Source organism: Oryctolagus cuniculus, chromosome 3 (genome assembly GCF_964237555.1).
Source record: "Oryctolagus cuniculus chromosome 3, mOryCun1.1, whole genome shotgun sequence".
In the NCBI taxonomy this organism is placed as follows: Eukaryota; Metazoa; Chordata; class Mammalia; order Lagomorpha; family Leporidae; genus Oryctolagus; species Oryctolagus cuniculus.
This window is the reverse complement of record NC_091434.1, coordinates 183,354,470-183,370,527: the sequence shown is the minus strand read 5'-3', so window position 1 is coordinate 183,370,527 and position 16,058 is coordinate 183,354,470. Positions and strand designations below refer to the sequence as shown.

General features: G+C 46.0%; 1 protein-coding gene across 6 annotated transcripts in view; it reads right to left on the bottom strand.

Annotated features, from left to right (window-relative positions):
• Positions 1-16,058, bottom strand: part of BRAF (B-Raf proto-oncogene, serine/threonine kinase) — a 212,184-nt gene that overhangs the window by 12,831 nt on the left and 183,295 nt on the right. For 4 of the 6 annotated variants that reach the window (XM_051835106.2, XM_051835108.2, XM_017338789.3 and 1 more), the window contains 2 exons: positions 6,265-6,399; positions 26-179 (listed from right to left, as the gene is read on the bottom strand). In XM_051835106.2, coding sequence (XP_051691066.1) covers positions 26-179; positions 6,265-6,399 — 289 coding nt within the window. Of the gene's footprint in view, positions 1-25; positions 180-6,264; positions 6,400-16,058 lie in introns of those variants that run through there. The other 2 variants (XM_051835109.2, XM_051835110.2) reach the window with 2 other exon arrangements.

Here is a 16,058-nt window from a genome sequence, read left to right as displayed (position 1 = left end):
TTGTTTCAGTGGACAGCAAACGCACCATATCCCCCTGCCTGGATGGGTGTTTTTGGAGAAGCACAAGCATATAGACTAAAATCCTCTGTCTGGAAACCAGCCCGATTCAAGGAGGGTTCTGATGCACTGCGGTGGATTTTTGGCAATGAGCGGGCCAGCAGCTCAATGGAGGCGAGAATCTACCAAAAAAAAAAAAAAAAAAAAAAAAGACATTAAAAAAAAGAAAATATGACACAAATCTTCAAGAACTCCATTATATTTTATAAGAAAGCATCTGAAATCTTACAGTGTTTTCAATCTCATAAATACCTGCAAATCATTTAAAGACACTTTATTATTTTTCCTGAAGAACAAAAGAAAGCTACCAAGTGACTACAGCTTTTGTTTCTATAAATTATATGAGGTACATAACTCATAATTAACTAAATTTATATTTTAGACCATTTGCCAGTCTTGGAGCTGTAAATACAAAAATTCAAAACCTATACTTAATTTGCCATAAACCACAAGTCCTACTTGGGAAGATGGAGTATAATTTTTGTATGACTATCTCTAAAGAAATTTGGCATAATTAAAAGTAGGACACCCAGTGACCCAAACTGCTAGTGGCACATGAATGAGAAGTGACAGGTGACAACCTAAGAGTGAAGACAGAAAAACTCGACAAGTAGGCAGCAATACATGAAGCATAGAAATGTACAAATGTGAAGAGACAAGGAAACGGGCTCTGGCCTTTGAGGGTGTTCAGCATGATGGTGCATGCTCATAACCATGGGGCATCTGTATGAAGGCCCTGGCACGACGCCTGGCACACATAACAGTCAACACAACTTTAGCAATCTTTACTATTATTATTGTTATCCTGAGCTAGCAAAACCTTTAACAGTTAAACTATAATCTTTATAATGATTAGTGTAAGAAAAGCAACAAAGTAAGTGATGTTAGACAAATTTTAAAATTCCAAGCCTAACAGGAATACAAAAACAGTGTAAGACTCATAAGTCCTACCCTCCACGGGTAACCGCAGTTAGACTACCTTCTTGTAGGCCCTTCCTAAGCATAACCACACGCACGTGAAGACAGAGCTCTCCTCACACCTTCTGACGTGGCGTCGTACCACACCTATTTTACTGCACTGCTTTCATCTTCCCTCATTAACATCCATGCCCTATATAGAGCTATCTTGTTTGAAAGTCAGAGTTACACAGAGAGAGAAGGAGAGGCAGGGAGAGAGAGGTCTTCCATACACTGGTTCACTTCCCAGTGGGAGCCAGGAGCTTCCTCCAGGTCTTCCCATGTAGGTGCAGGGGCCCAAAGACTTGGGCATCTTCTCCTGCTTTCCCAGGCCATAGCAGAGAGCCGGATTGGAAGTGGAGCAGCCGGGACTTGAACTGGTGCCCATATGGGATGCCGGCAATGCAGGCGGTGGCTTTATTTGCTACACCACAGCACTGGCCCCTATACAGCTATCTTAATCTTTTTCTCTGTAATTTTCCCCATTATAGTAAACATTCTTGTGTGTATATACGAATACTTAGGGAAGTAGGTTCTGCAGCAAGTTTTTTTTTGGAGTATTTTAGATCTATAGATTCCACCACTTCCTTCCAAAAAATAACTTACATTCCCATCTATATTGTTAAAATTTTCAAAAAGAATGCTCTTTCCTTCTCTCAACACTGTTCTTAATTCTGGATACTGCCAAATTGACAGACAAAAATCAAAACATACCTCACTGTGGTGTGCCTTTGTATTTTACTGAGCCAATGAAGTCTTCACATCTTTCCCCAAGTTGTCTCACTATCTGTATTTCTTTTGTGAATACCCTGCTAATATCTTTTGTTTTCTTTTTGAGTGATCTGCAGGAGTCCTTTGTATAACTATTACTTTTTTCATATACTCTACAATTATTTTTCTATTTTCATTTACAATATATACATTTAAAGTGTTACTGCAGCCATATATGTTAATCTTTTCCTCTGTAACTTCTGGACTTTGCCTCTTGCTTAGGAAAACCTTTCTATCTTATTACTATGAACAATTTCATATTTTATAGTTATGCTTTTACATACAGATCTGTAGCCATTTAAGATTTATGTGGCACAGCGTTGTTTTTGTGTGAAAAGGTAATGAAAATGTGAAAACAGGGGGCCAGCATTGTGGCTTAGGAGGTTAAACCTCTGCCTGCAGTGGCTGACATCTCATATGGGCGCCGGTTCTAGTCCCGGCTGCTCCACTTCCGATCCAGCTCTCTGCTATGGCCTGGGAAAGCAGTAGAAGATGGCCAGGAGCTCCTGGCTCCTGGCTTCAAATCAGCCCAGCTGCAGCCATTTGGGTAGTGAACCAGTGAATGGAAGACCTCTCTCTCTGTCTCTCTCTTTCAAATAAATAAATAGATAAATAAATCTTTTTTAAAAAGGTGAAAATAATTCCTAAAAGTAGTGGCCTCTAATAATGTACACATGCATTTTATGTGATGGATGAAATGTTACACTGAGAAGCCTGAGCATTTTTTTCCTTCCATATAATTTTATTTTTAAATTTTTTTTTTTTTTTGACAGGCAGAGTGGACAGTGAGAGAGAGAGACAGAGAGAAAGGGCTTCCTTTGCCGTTGGTTCACCCTCCAACGGCCGCCGCGGCCGGCGCACCGCGCTGATCCGATGGCAGGAGCCAGGAGCCAGGTGCTTTTCCTGGTCTCCCATGGGGTGCAGGACCCAAGCACCTGGGCCATCCTCCACTGCACTCCCTGGCCACAGCAGAGGGCTGGCCTGGAAGAGGGGCAACCGAGACAGAATCCGGCGCCCCGACTGGGACTAGAACCCGGTGTGCCGGCGCCGCTAGGCGGAGGATTAGCCTAGTGAGCCGCGGCGCCGGCCTTATTTTTAAATTTTTAAAAAAATATTTATTTATTTGAAAGTCAGAGTTACACAGAGAGGAAAGGTAGGTAGGTAGGTAGGTAGGTAGGTAGGGAGAGAGAGAGAGAGAGAGAGAGAGAGAGAGGTCTTCCTTCCGATGGGTCACTCCCCAGTTGGCCGCAACAATCTGAAGCCAGGAGCTTCTTCCGGGTCTCCCATGTGGGTGTAGGGCCCCAAGGACTTGGGCCATCTTCCACTGCTTTCCTGGGTCATAGCAGAGAGCTGGATCAGAAGTGGAGCAGCCGGGTCTTGAACCAGCACCCATATGGGATGCTGGTGCTTCAGGCCAGGGCATTAACCCGCTGTGCCACAGCGCCAACCCTATCCTTTCATATCATTTTAAAAAGTAGGCTTAAGTGTCGCTCCCCCTCTTCGTGGAGGAACGACACTAAACCCTGCCTAGACTTCATATCCGAGTCACGGCACCATTGTGTCGCTTCCCCTCTTCGTGGAGGAACGACACAGGACCCTGCGCTGTTCTTTCATCTGCTCGGCCCTCCCCGGGTTTGCTGCTGGTTCTTCCCGGGTTGGCTACTGTCCCTTCCACCTCCGTGGAAGGGCGGTTCCCCCTGCCACTTTCCCCACTTCCGCGGGGGAGCGGCACACCACCGGCCGGCTCTCTTGGGGGCTGCTCAGATGTTATCCGGATGTTCCCGTTAGATGTTCCTGGTGCATGTTGTCTCTCTCCTCCTTTATAGTCCTCTTCCACCAATCCCAACTCTGCTACCCACACGCCGAGTACGCTGCTCTCCTCCAATCAGGAGCAGGTCCTGCTGTTTATTGGCTGAACTGGAGGCAGCTGTGTAGAAGCTGTTGCCTCCTCTCCCAGCGCCATATTGTGGGAGAGCAGATGCATAGAATAAGTCTTAATTCCAGTAACAGTCTAGTCCGAGTTGCTCCCAGTTGCTCCCCACACTTAAGGATGTAATTGCAGTGACAGCAACCCTGATGAATAAGAAACCCTCGCGCCTCAGTGCAGGGTCCTGCTGACAGTGGTCAGCAATGCTGGTCTTTCACCCTGGTAGTCTTAAACCAGAGGTCCTCTGCGGTAAACACACCACAACCACAAAACCCAGTATGTGGACACATGCAGGTGCTTGGAAGACACACACTATTGATTTCACTTCCATGAACTTTTTGAAGCTCCTTCATATACTTCTTCTGAGGTAGCCCCTTGAGAGATTTGTTAAAATCATCAATTCTATCTTCTTTAATTCTTTAGAGAAGAATAAAAGCTTTTTGATAAAAAACAAGGATCAGTGAAGCTTCATCCTGTAATAGTGACTTTTTAAATAAAGAGTTACTTATTATTTATTTTGAAAGTTACAGAAAAAGAGGGGGAGACAGAGATCATCCATCCATTGGCTCACTCCCCAGGTGGCCACAATGGCTAGGGCTGGGCCAGGCAGAAGCCAGGAGCTTCATCTGGGTCTCCAAAGTGGGTGCTGGGGCCCAAGCACTTGGGCTGTCCTCCACTGTTTTTCCCAGGCCATTAACAGGGAGCTGGATCTGAAGTGGAGCAGCTGGGACACGAACTGGTAAACGTATGGGATGCTGGTGTCACAGGCAGTGGTTTTACGTGCTAAGCCATGGTACTGGCTCCTGTAACAGTGCCTTAGTGACAGAAAATCACTGAGGGTTCCAAAGGCGCACTGCTGAAATCCTGCCAGCAGCCTTACTAGCAAAGTCAGCACTTCCCCTCTGAGATCGTAACTTACCTAGGTTTATTTTTTCGGTGTTACCAGGGACTTCCTAACCATCAGAAAACAGTGAATTTATACTACAGCATGCACTATAGCAGTTCAGTTCTCTGCGAGGCTTGTCAGAGATTGTTAGCTGGGGCTGGATTATCAGTGGAACAGCTGGGACTCCGGTTGCCGACCCAGCTCCCTCATGCACCTGGAGAAGCAGCAGATGCTGGCTCAAGTGGCTGGACCCTGCACCCACGTGGGAGACCTGGATGGAGTTTCACGCTCCTGATTTTGGCCTGGCCCAGTCCCAACTACTGTGGCCATTTAGGGAATAAACTAGTGGAAGGAAGATCTCTCTCTCTCTCTCTCTCCCTCTCTGTAACTCTGCCGTTCAAATAAATAAAATAAATCTTAAAGAAAAAAATTGGGGGCTGGTGTTGTGGCATAATAGGTAAAACTGCCTACAACACTGGCATCCCATATGGGTACTGGCTCAAGTCCCAACTACTCCACTTCTGATCCAGCTCCCTGCTAATGCACCTGGGAAAGCAGTGAGAGATGTCCAAGTCCTTGGGCTACTGTACCAACATGGGAGACCTGGAAGAAGCTCCTGGCTCTTGGCTTCAGTCTGGCCCAGCTCTGACCATTAAGGCCATTTGGGGAGTGAACAACTGGATGGAATATTTCCATGTCTCTCCCTCTTTCTAACAGTGCCTTTCAAATGAAAAAATAAAAGGGCCCGGTGCTGCGGTGCAGTAAGTCAATCCTCAGCCTGAGGCGCCAGCATCCCATGTGGGTGCTGGTTCTAGTTCTAGCTAATCCTCTTCCGACCAGCTCTCTGTTATGGCCTGGGAAAGCAGAAGATGGCCCAAGTGCTTGAGCCCCAGAACACACGTGGGAGACCAGGAAGAAACTCCTGGTTCCTGGCTTCAGCTCAGCTCAGCTCTGGCCATTGTGGCCTTCTGGGGAGTGAACCAGGGTATAGAACACCTTTCTCTCTCTCCCTTTCACTGTCTATAACTCTACCTCTCAAATAAATAAAAAATCTTTAAAAAACCAACAACAAAAATAAAACAAAATGTGGAAAAGGGCTCTGAAACCAAAGTTTCAAAAATTGCTGGACAAATACAAGCCTCTGAGTTTTGTATTGGGATCCCAAATTTCTTTCTTTTTTTTTTTTAATATTTTATTAGTTATTTGAGAGGCAGAGTTACTGACAGAGGGACAGACAGAGAGGAAAGTTTTCCACGTGCTGGTTCACTCCCCAAATGGCCACAATGGCTGGAGCTGGGTCCATCTGAATCCAGGAGCTTCTTGTAGGCCTCCCGTGAGGCTACAGGTGCCCAGGCACTTGGGCCATCTTATGCTGCTTTCCCAGGCCATAGCAGAGAGCTGAAGTGGAAGAGGAGCAGCTGGGACATGAATCAGCACCCATATGGGATGCCGGCGCTGCAGGCAGAGGTTTATCCCACTGTGCCACAGCGCTGGCCCCTCTAACTTTAATAAAATTATTTTCTTGTGCTTAGTTATCTGAAGTCTGTACATAATACAATTACATGGATCCCAAACCCATGAATTATAAACTATTCCTGAACAAGTGTTTGAAAATCGGCCCTGAACGTCAGTCTCATTTCCTAGGTGCTCTGAAGCTTTTCCTTACTTGGGGAAAGAGTGGTCTCTCATCTCTTTTCTTTTTGAGGCACTCTGCCATTAATCTCTTCATGGCTTTCGGACAGTTACTCCGTACCTTACTGAGGTCTGGAGACAGGTAGCCACGTCCCACCATAAAAATGATCTGGAGAGAAAAACAGAAGCAAATCACAGAAGTTTGCATGTAACTTAAAATACATAAACACTGAAAATTCAACACGCAAAGTCCGAGATTTGTACTTTTCTGTATGCGTATTACGCTTCAATAACGCTGGATCCCCACCTCACAGGCTGTGGGCACTGGGCTGATCCCAGGACTTTGGCAAAGGCCTGCTCTATCTTGTCTCTACATCCCCAGCCCATTTTCCCACTCACTGCGTGATGATCTGATAGTGTCTCTTCTGAAAACAACAACAAAAGCTACTGAAGACTTATTACTGAGTACTTTAAGTCCCTTGAATACGTGCGGCAGTACCAGAAAGCCAGCCTTAAAAACGCAGTTGTTCTGCTGTATGCGAAGCCTTTTGTTGGAGAAACTCGGATGAGGTATCTGATCTCCTCCAGAGAGGCTGAAACTACTGACAACTAAAGTAAAACGTTCCTTTTTCAAAAGTGCTCTTTTTAATAAAAAGTCTTGCCTTCCATGAGCAGCGTTTCATAATTCTTCTAGTTTCTGAATTTTCTAATTTTTGGTTCCTTTGAGAGTAGGCAGAGGAGGATGTTGGGTATCTTGGGATTCAGGGGGGAGAGGACCTGAGAGCAAAGGTTTTGATCTCAGAGGAAACAGGTTTAACAGGGCAGACTTTACTTGCTATTTTGTACTATCAGACCTGAGGTAAGGCTTTGATCTCAGGGTGGTCTTTCTTTATAGTACAGGATAAAAGGATGATGGTTAGAAAATGCAGTTTTCTTCTATACTACCTTCTATACTACCAGGTAGTCAAAACATTATTTTAATGAAAGACAGCAACCTTAGAATTATTTTTTTAAAATATATTTATTTATTTATTTGAAAGAGTTACAAAGAGACAGAGAGAGGGAGAGACAGAGCGCTCTCCCATCAGATGGCTGCAGCAGCCAGAGCTGGGCCAGGCTGAAGCCAGGAGCCAGGATTTTCATCCTGGTATCCATGTGGGTGGCAGGGGCCTAAACACCCAAGCAATCTTCCACTGCTTTTTCCAGACCATTAGCAGGGAGCTGAATGGGAAGTGGAACAGGTGGGACAGGAACTGGTGACCATATGGGATGTGGGTCTCAGGTGGTGTTTCACCTGCTACACCACAATGCCGGTCCCACTCATCTCAGAAATCTAGGAGCAACCTGGAATAATCCCTTGGAGCAACAGGTGATAACGATTAGAAGAAGGTAAAGCATTTCTGAAGTTGAAGTGTGCTGTCACACTGGACAGCAGTTTAGATATTCTTACCTGGCTATCAACAGAAAAGATATAAAAACCATGGGACCCTTGGATTACAGATGTCATCTAAGCTTAAACTCAAAATAATTCTACAAGTAAGTATCAAATTCCTTTTACAGATAAGGAATCCAAAGTTCAAATTAGGTAACTTGGCCAAGATAATATAGCTAAGCAACAAAGAGGAATTTGGAGAAGACCCGATCCGTAGGGTGACACTATAGGGAGGCGGGCCTGCTGGGAGGCCCTTAGGTCACTGTGGACATACTCTCCAAAGGCAGTTCTCTTGTGACCTCTCTAGATCTCATAGAAGTGTCATCACAAAACCCCTCACCTACTCTCTGCTCTTAGCTTGAGATTTGAATGCTCAGTCTGACATGAGCTCCTGCCATTGCAGTCTACACCATAGGTTGATGTAGCCAAACAGAGGTTGCCACATCTGCACTTAACCTATCTGGACTTTCAGTCTCCCAAACTGCTAGTGAGATAAACCTGTTATGTTTATCAAGTCAGCTGCATCAGGTATTTTGTGGTCGTCATGCAATGCTGCTTGCAACCACTTGTACACTGATTCTGCTCCTGCTCTTCCTGCAGTGCCCTCCCAGGCCCTGGTCTGCAGCTGTCAGAGATCCAGGGGAATCAAGGCCCAACCGACGGAAAAGTGGTACCATCCTTCCCAGCAGGTATGGTGACATTTACCACCTTATACGGCTATCACCGTCTACGAATAAGGATCTCACCTGTGCTCCCCGTGACTACAGCTACTCACAGAGCAGAGCAGCTATCTCATAGACGTGTATTTAAGCATTCGTTTTTCTTCTTTTATTTATTTATTTATTTTTAATTTTTTAAAAATTTTTTGACATGCAGAGTGGACAGTAAGAGAGAGAGAGACAGAGAGAAAGGTCTTCTTTTGCCGTTGGTTCACCCTCCAATGGCTGCCGTGGCTGGCGTACCGCGCTGATCCGATGGCAGGAGCCAGGTGCTTCTCCTGGTCTCCCATGGGGTGCAGGGCCCAAGCACTTGGGCCATCCTCCACTGCACTCCCTGGCCACAGCAGAGAGCTGGTCTGGAAGAGGGGCAACCGGGACAGAATCTGGCGCCCTGACTGGGACTAGAACCTGGTGTGCCGGCGCCGCAAGGTGGAGGATTAGCCTAGTGAGCTGCGGCACCGGCCCGTTTTTCTTTTAAAAGCTGTACTACCCTGCCTCTGGACATAAGAGGTTTTCAATGTTTAACAATTCAATTAGGTGAAATATACATTTTTACTGATTAACCATGTCATATGTCTGTAGTCTGCAAACTAGCGTGAAGTATGCTAGGGTTCCATGAAGATTCTACCAGAAATATACAGACATGGTTGTTTTAAGGGAATTAATTTCTATATCAACTACCCTACACCCTCCTAAAAAACTGATTTGCCCGAGGACCTCTCAAGTGGAAATATAAAGCTTACCTTTCTTCCTCATCTCCCTGTAGTTAATGCCCCACTCTCACATTAGAGTAAAGGCGTACCTTTTACGCATATGGAATCTAACTGTACTACACATTCTGGACTGCCAAATCCAGGTGGGAATCAAAGCGATATTTCCAAATACTGGTATCCAACTGGGATCTAATAAATGGGTACAAGTCCCTTTATAAGACAGTTGGTTTCAAATCAACAAAATTAACTGAATTGTCAGTTGGCCATTCAAATAATTTTTATTTGAAAGGCAGAGTGACGGAGGAAGAGGAAGAGGGGGAGAGAGGTTTCTTTCAGCTGTTGGTTCACTCCCTGAATGATCACTATAGCCAGGGCTTGGATGAGGCTGAAGTCAGGAGCCTAGAACTTCACCTCTGGCTTTCCAGGGGGTGGCAGGGGCCCAAGGACTAGAGCCATCTTTTTGCTGCTGCTTTTCCCAGGTATGTTAGCAGACAGATCTGAAGCGGAGCAGCCGGGACTTAAATAGGTGCCCCTATAAAATGCTGGTGTCACAAGTAGGGGCTTACCCCACTGTGTCACAATACTGGCCCCAGAATAATTTTTATTTTTTATTTATTTATTTTTTAAGATTTATTTATTTGAAAGTCAAGAGTTACAGAGAGAGAGAGAGAAAGAGAGAGCGTGCGAGAGAGAGGCAGAGAGCGAAAGGTCTTCCATCCACTGGTTCACTCCCCAATTGCCTGTAATGGCTGGAGCTGCGTCGATGCGAAGCCAGGAGCTGGGAGCTTCTTCTGGTCTCCCACGTGGTTGCAGGCGTCCAAGGACTTGGGCATCTTCTACTGCTTTCCCAGGCCATAGCAGAGAGCTGGATTGGAAGTGGAGCAGCTGGGACTTGAAACAGCACCCATATGGAGGGCCAGCACTACAGGAGGTGGCTTTACCTGATATGTGCCAGCCCCCCAAAATAATTTGTAATGACAAGTTACTATGTAGTTTTTGGTATATTTTAGGAATGAGATCAAGGGGCTGGCGTTGTGGCGTAGTGGGTAAAGCTACCGCCTGTGACAACGGCATTCCACATGGGAGCTAGTTCCAGTCCTGGCTGCTCCATTTCCGATCCAGCTCCATGCTGATGTGCACAGGAAGGCAGCAGAGGATGCCCGAGTGCTTGGACCCTGCACCTACATGAGAAACCACGAAGAAGCTCCCAACCCTGGCTTTGGACCAGGCCAGTTCCAGCCATTACGGTCATTTGGGGAGTGAACCAGGGGAAGGAAGCTCTCTCTCTATCTCTTCCTCTCTCTAACTCTGCCTTTAAATAAATAAATATATATTTTTAAAAAGTGAAGGAATGAGTCCAAATGATTGAGTAATATGGTTGGTGTACAGTCAGGAATTAACCTTGCTCAAAGAGAAGGCTGGCTTTTGTCCTTGGCTCCTGGGATGTAAATGCTAAGCACTTGTAATATCTTGCTTTATTAGAGTGCTTATCTGGGCACCCTAGGCCATGCCAGAAAGTCTATGCTTACAACGTGATTTAGAGAGAGGGCTTCGGTCATCCGAATCAGCTTGACCCCGGAGGAGCTGGGAACTAAGGTCAGCCACATCCACAGTCAACCACGCCTATGAGGCCGAGCCCCAGTAGTCATTCCAGACTGCAAGGCTGACGTGAGCGGCTCCTGCCGGCACACTCCCTCTGAACTACCACATGCTGCCGCTGCTGGGAGAACCGCGCGCCTCCACAGCTCCACTGGGAGGGGTGAACGCAAGATCACAGGAACTCCTCTGATTCTGCCCCCTCCACCGCCTTCCATTGGCTGATTTTAATCTGTAGTCTTTCCCTGTATAACTGTAACTGTGGGTCTAACAGCTTTTAGTGAATCTTATGTTGGTTTTAGCAAGTTTCCAATAAGTCCTGTTAGTGAATCCTTGAACCTGTGTGTGGTCTGTAACAAAAACCCTCACTTTCCTGTCTAATTATGAGTGACACTTCCTGGTAGGGGCGGGAGTCTGGCAGAGCAGCTAAGACACTGTGTGGGACACCCACCTCCCACATTGTGGCACCAGGGCAGGTCCTAGCTCTGCCTCTAGCTTCCCTCTAATGTGAACCTTGAAAGACATCAGTGATGGCTCAAGCACACGGGCCCTGCTACCCATGTGGGAAAGCAGACTTAGTCCCCAGTTTTTGGCTGTGGCTTGGCCTAGCTCCAGCTCTTGTGAGCATTTGGGAAGTGAACCAGAGAGGATGGAAGATTTTTCTGTCTCTGCCCCCACATCCCCTCCCACCCCTGTCTCTCAAATAAATGAAAAATACAAATAAGGTTTCCCGGTATTTATATCTTCAAAAATAAAATAATGGAAAGGACTGATATTAACAAGCCTTAGCTTGTTCTAGCAGAAAAGTCATATTTATCCGAGATATATAAACCAATTGAAGGGAAAAGAAAGGTCTCATGTCATTTACTTAGATATATATTTCCAACAAAATTTTTCCTTCAAAAAAGAAGAAAAAAAGGCCGGCGCCGCGGCTCACTAGGCTAATCCTCCGCCTAGCGGCGCCGGCACACCGGGTTCTAGTCCCGGTCAGGGTGCCGGATTCTGTCCCGGTTGCCCCTCTTCCAGGCCAGCCCTCTGCTGTGGCCAGGGAGTGCAGTGGAGGATGGCCCAGGTGCTTGGGCCCTGCACCCCATGGGAGACCAGGAAAAGCACCTGGCTCCTGGCTCCTGCCATCGGATCAGCGCGGTGCGCTGGCCGCAGCGCGCTGGCCGCGGCGGCCATTGGAGGGTGAACCAACGGCAAAGGAAGACCTTTCTCTCTGTCTCTCTCTCTCACTGTCCACTCTGCCTGTCAAAAAAAAAAAAAAAAAATTCCTGTTTCTATTAAAACTCATGTTATTTTAATTAGAATGTCTTATAATATTAACAATAGCATAATTGAGAATTTTTTAAAAAAGATTTATTTATGTACTTGAAAGTCAGAATTACAGAAATAGAGAAGGAAAGGCAGAGAGAGAGGGGTCTTCCATCCGCTGGTTCACTCCCCAACAGGCCGCAACGGCTGGAGCTGCGCCAATCTGAAGCCAGGAGTCAGGAGCCAGGTCTCCCATGTGAGTGCAGGGGCCCAAGGACCTGGGCCATCTTTGACTGCTTTCCTAGGCCATAGCAGAGAGTTGGATTGGAAGTGGAGCAGCCGAGATTCAAACTGGCGCCCAGATGGGATGTTGGCACTGCAGACAGTGGATTTACCCACTATGCTGCAGTGCTGGCACCGAGAATTTTTTAAATTAACTATCAGGGCCTAGTCACAGGAAATTTTTAAAAATTCTGAACTTTATAGATATTTCTTGTAGAAATTTGACTTGGATAATCAATAAAATCCTTCATAGCATAAAAACATGGTAGGGGCTGGTCCTGTGGCACCGTGGGTTAATCTGCTGTTTGCAATGTCTGCATCCCCTCTAGCTCCCTGACACTGAACACAGAAAGCAGAGGATGATGGCCCAAGTGCTAGGGCCTCTGCCACTCTCACAGGCTCCAGCCTGGCCCAGCCTCAGCTGTTACGGCCAATTCGGGGAGTGAAATGGTGTTGGAAGATCTGCTCACTCTCTGTCACTCTGCTTTTCAAATAAATAAAAATAAACAAATCTTTAAAAAACATGGTATATTAAGATAAAATTCTGGGTGGAAAATATAATAATATTTGCAGAGAAAAAAGGAACCATGTGAAACTTCCTAAAATTAATGAAGAGATTTTGTATTTTTTATTTAGTTATTTATTTATTTTGACAGGCAGAGTTAGACAGTGAGAGAGAGACAGAAAGAAAAGTCTTCCTTCCATTGGTTCACCCCCCAAATGGCTGCCATGGCCGGCACACCGTGCTGATCTGAAGCCAGGAGCCAGGTGCTTCTCCTGGTCTCCCATGGGGTGCAGGGCCCAAGCACTTGGGCCATCCTCCACTGCCCTCCCGGGCCACAGCAGAGAGCTGGACTGGAAGAGGAGCAACTGGGACAGAATCCGGCGCCCTGACCGGGACTAGAACCCGGGATGCTGGTGCCACTGGCGGAGGATCAGCCTAATGAGCCGTGGCACCGGCTGAGATTTTGTATTTTTAAAAATGAATGATCACTGGTATCAAATCTCTATAGTATAGTTTTCAGACTTTGCTGGATATATTTTAAGTTTTTATTCATTTATTTGAGAGGCAGGGAGACAGAGAGCTCCCCAAATGTTCACAACAGTTGCTCTGTGAACCTTGGAGCCAGTAACTCAATCCTCGTCTCCCACATGGGTTGCAGGAATCCAGTTACTTAAGCCACTGCCTCCAAGGGTCTCCAATAATGGAAAGCTGGGCTCCATCACCACTGCCTACCAGGGTCCAAATAAACAGAAGGCTGGAAGCGAGAACCTAGTAAGCGGGGCAGCAAATGACGGTACAGTTCTGTGGGCGTCAGCACCCTACCCAGGCCAGTGCCTGTCAATGGACACGTTTTAAGAGGAACAGAGTAGTCTACTTATAAAGGTTAACAGAGTATACTAAAAATCACATTGTTTTGTAATTACTGAAAAGTTTACACAAAAATGTTGAGATGCCAATTAAAAAATGTACAAGGAAGCACACAGTTTTTCAAAGTTCTCTCAGGAAGAATGTAAAAAAAAAGCCCACAAACTGTCATATTTTATATGCCTCACAGAATTTAGTTGGTGCAGAGCATAAAGCAGATAACACTCTTCCATGAGCATCTATTAGACTGGGTGTGGGGGACTGACTGTGCAGAACCAGCAGAAAGGAAAAAGGCTGTAATTCATGATAGAACACGCACACAGCTCAGACGCCACAAAATCTAAACCTTGTCTTAAAAATCTGGGACTGGGGGCCGGCGCCGCGGCTCACTAGGCTAATCCTCCACCTAGCGGCACTGGCACACCGGGTTCTAGTCCCGGTCGGGGCACCGGATTCTGTCCCGGTTGCCCCTCTTCCAGGCCAGCTCTCTGCTGTGGCCCGGGAGTGCAGTGGAGGATGGCCCAAGTGCTTGGGCCCTGCACCCCATGGGAGACCAGGAGAAGCACCTGGCTCCTGCCTTCAGATCAAGTGTGGTGCGCTGGCTGCTGCCAGCTGTGGCGGCCATTGGAGGGTGAACCAATGGCAAAAGGAAGACCTTTCTCTCTCTCTCTCTCACTATCCACTCTGTCAAAAAAAAAAAAAAAAAAAAAAAAAAAAAAAAAAAAAAATCTGGGACTGGGGCCGGCGCTGTGGTGGAGTGGGTAAAACCACCGCCTGTAGTGCCAGGATCCCATATGGGTGCCAGTTTGAGTCCTGGCTGCTTCACTTCCGATCCAGCTCTCTGTTATGGCCTGGGAAAGCAGTGGAAGATGGCCCAAGTCGTTGGGCCCCTGCACCTACATTGGAGACCCGGAAGAATCTCCTGGCTCTTGGCTTTAGATAGGTACAGTTCCGGCCATTGCGGCCAACCGGAGAGTAAACCAGCAGATGGAAGACCTCTCTGTTTCTCCTTCTCTCTCTGTGTAACTCTGACTTTCAAATAAAAAAAAAAAATCTTAAAAAAAAAATATGCACTGGTTCTTAATCTGAACTGAGCACTCCTGGCACCCCCAACCTTTCATTTTCTTCTGTTACTGAAGCATGTGTTGGCTTATTCTCAACATCACCTCCTGCTAGACTCACTGAGAGTGGATTCTGTATTTAATTCTTGGAATCTCTCTCTATTCCACAGTGCCTTTTTTTTTTAAGGTTTTAAAAACACTTTCTAGTAAATAACTGCCTATTGGGAAGACAGTGATACTCATTGTTTCTTGTTTCTTAGGATCTTGTCAGGAGTCCAGCACCAATGCTCTGAGAAGGACCAAGCAGCGTGTAGAGAGGTCCTCAGGCAGAGACCCACGTGGAGAGGAATCCAGGCCCTAACCCTTGGTCCTCACTGAGCTTCCACGTGCCAGCTTGCACTGACTTGCCAGATTCAGGAATGTGTCATTTTGGAAGTAGGTGATTTTAACACCATTCAAGCTACTCTAATTAACACAATGTGAAATGAAATAATTATAAACCTTCCTAAGAACAGCCTAAACTGTAGCTTCACAAGTTGTTTTGGGTAGTTTGTTATACAGCAATAATAACTGGAATGTAGTTGAAACGATAAACGTTATTATTTTCTTCTAAGATGACAGCGTACTTTTGCTCCAAGAAAAGAGAAGCCATGACAAAAAGTCAACATACGTAGCTTAAATGAGCACAGTACAAAACCCCGCTTAGTAGAGAAGCTGTAATGCAAGAGGGAAGAATAGAGTGATTAGAGAGGAAAGTGGAATGATAAAGAGGGGAAAAATGATAAAGTAATTTCTCTGACTTTCAGCAGTAGAGTAAGTTAGGTAAAAAGGAATACCACTATGCAAAGTCCAACTTTCAATGAGCTAAGAGACCTATTTCAAGAAAGAATCTGATCTTTAGAACTGGAAGAAATTCTTTAGTCCAATCTTTTATTTAAAACAATTATTTTTTATTTGAAAGGCATCAAGAATGTGGGGAGAAGGAGGAGGAAGGAGGGAGAGGAAGAGGGACAGAGAGAGAGAGACAGAGAAAGAGACACACACACAGATACACACAGACACACACACACAGATCTATCTCTGCCAATTCACTCTCCAAATGCCCCAAACAGGATGAGGCTGAGCTAAAGCAGGAGCCTGGAACTCAATCTGGGACTCCTACTTGGGTGGCAGGGACCCAAGTACTTGAGCCCCCACCTTCTGCCTTCCAGGGTACCCATTAGCAGGAAGCTGGATTAAAGTGGAGGATCTGGGACTTAATATGGCGTCGTGGATGCTGCAATAACTGTTGCATCAAAAGTCTGTCCCCAATCTCTTTTATTTTTGTAATTGAGGAGAGAAAAAACATACACAGAGAGGTAAGGTGCCTAGATCATGCAGGTCTTGAGTCCAAGGCCTGCCA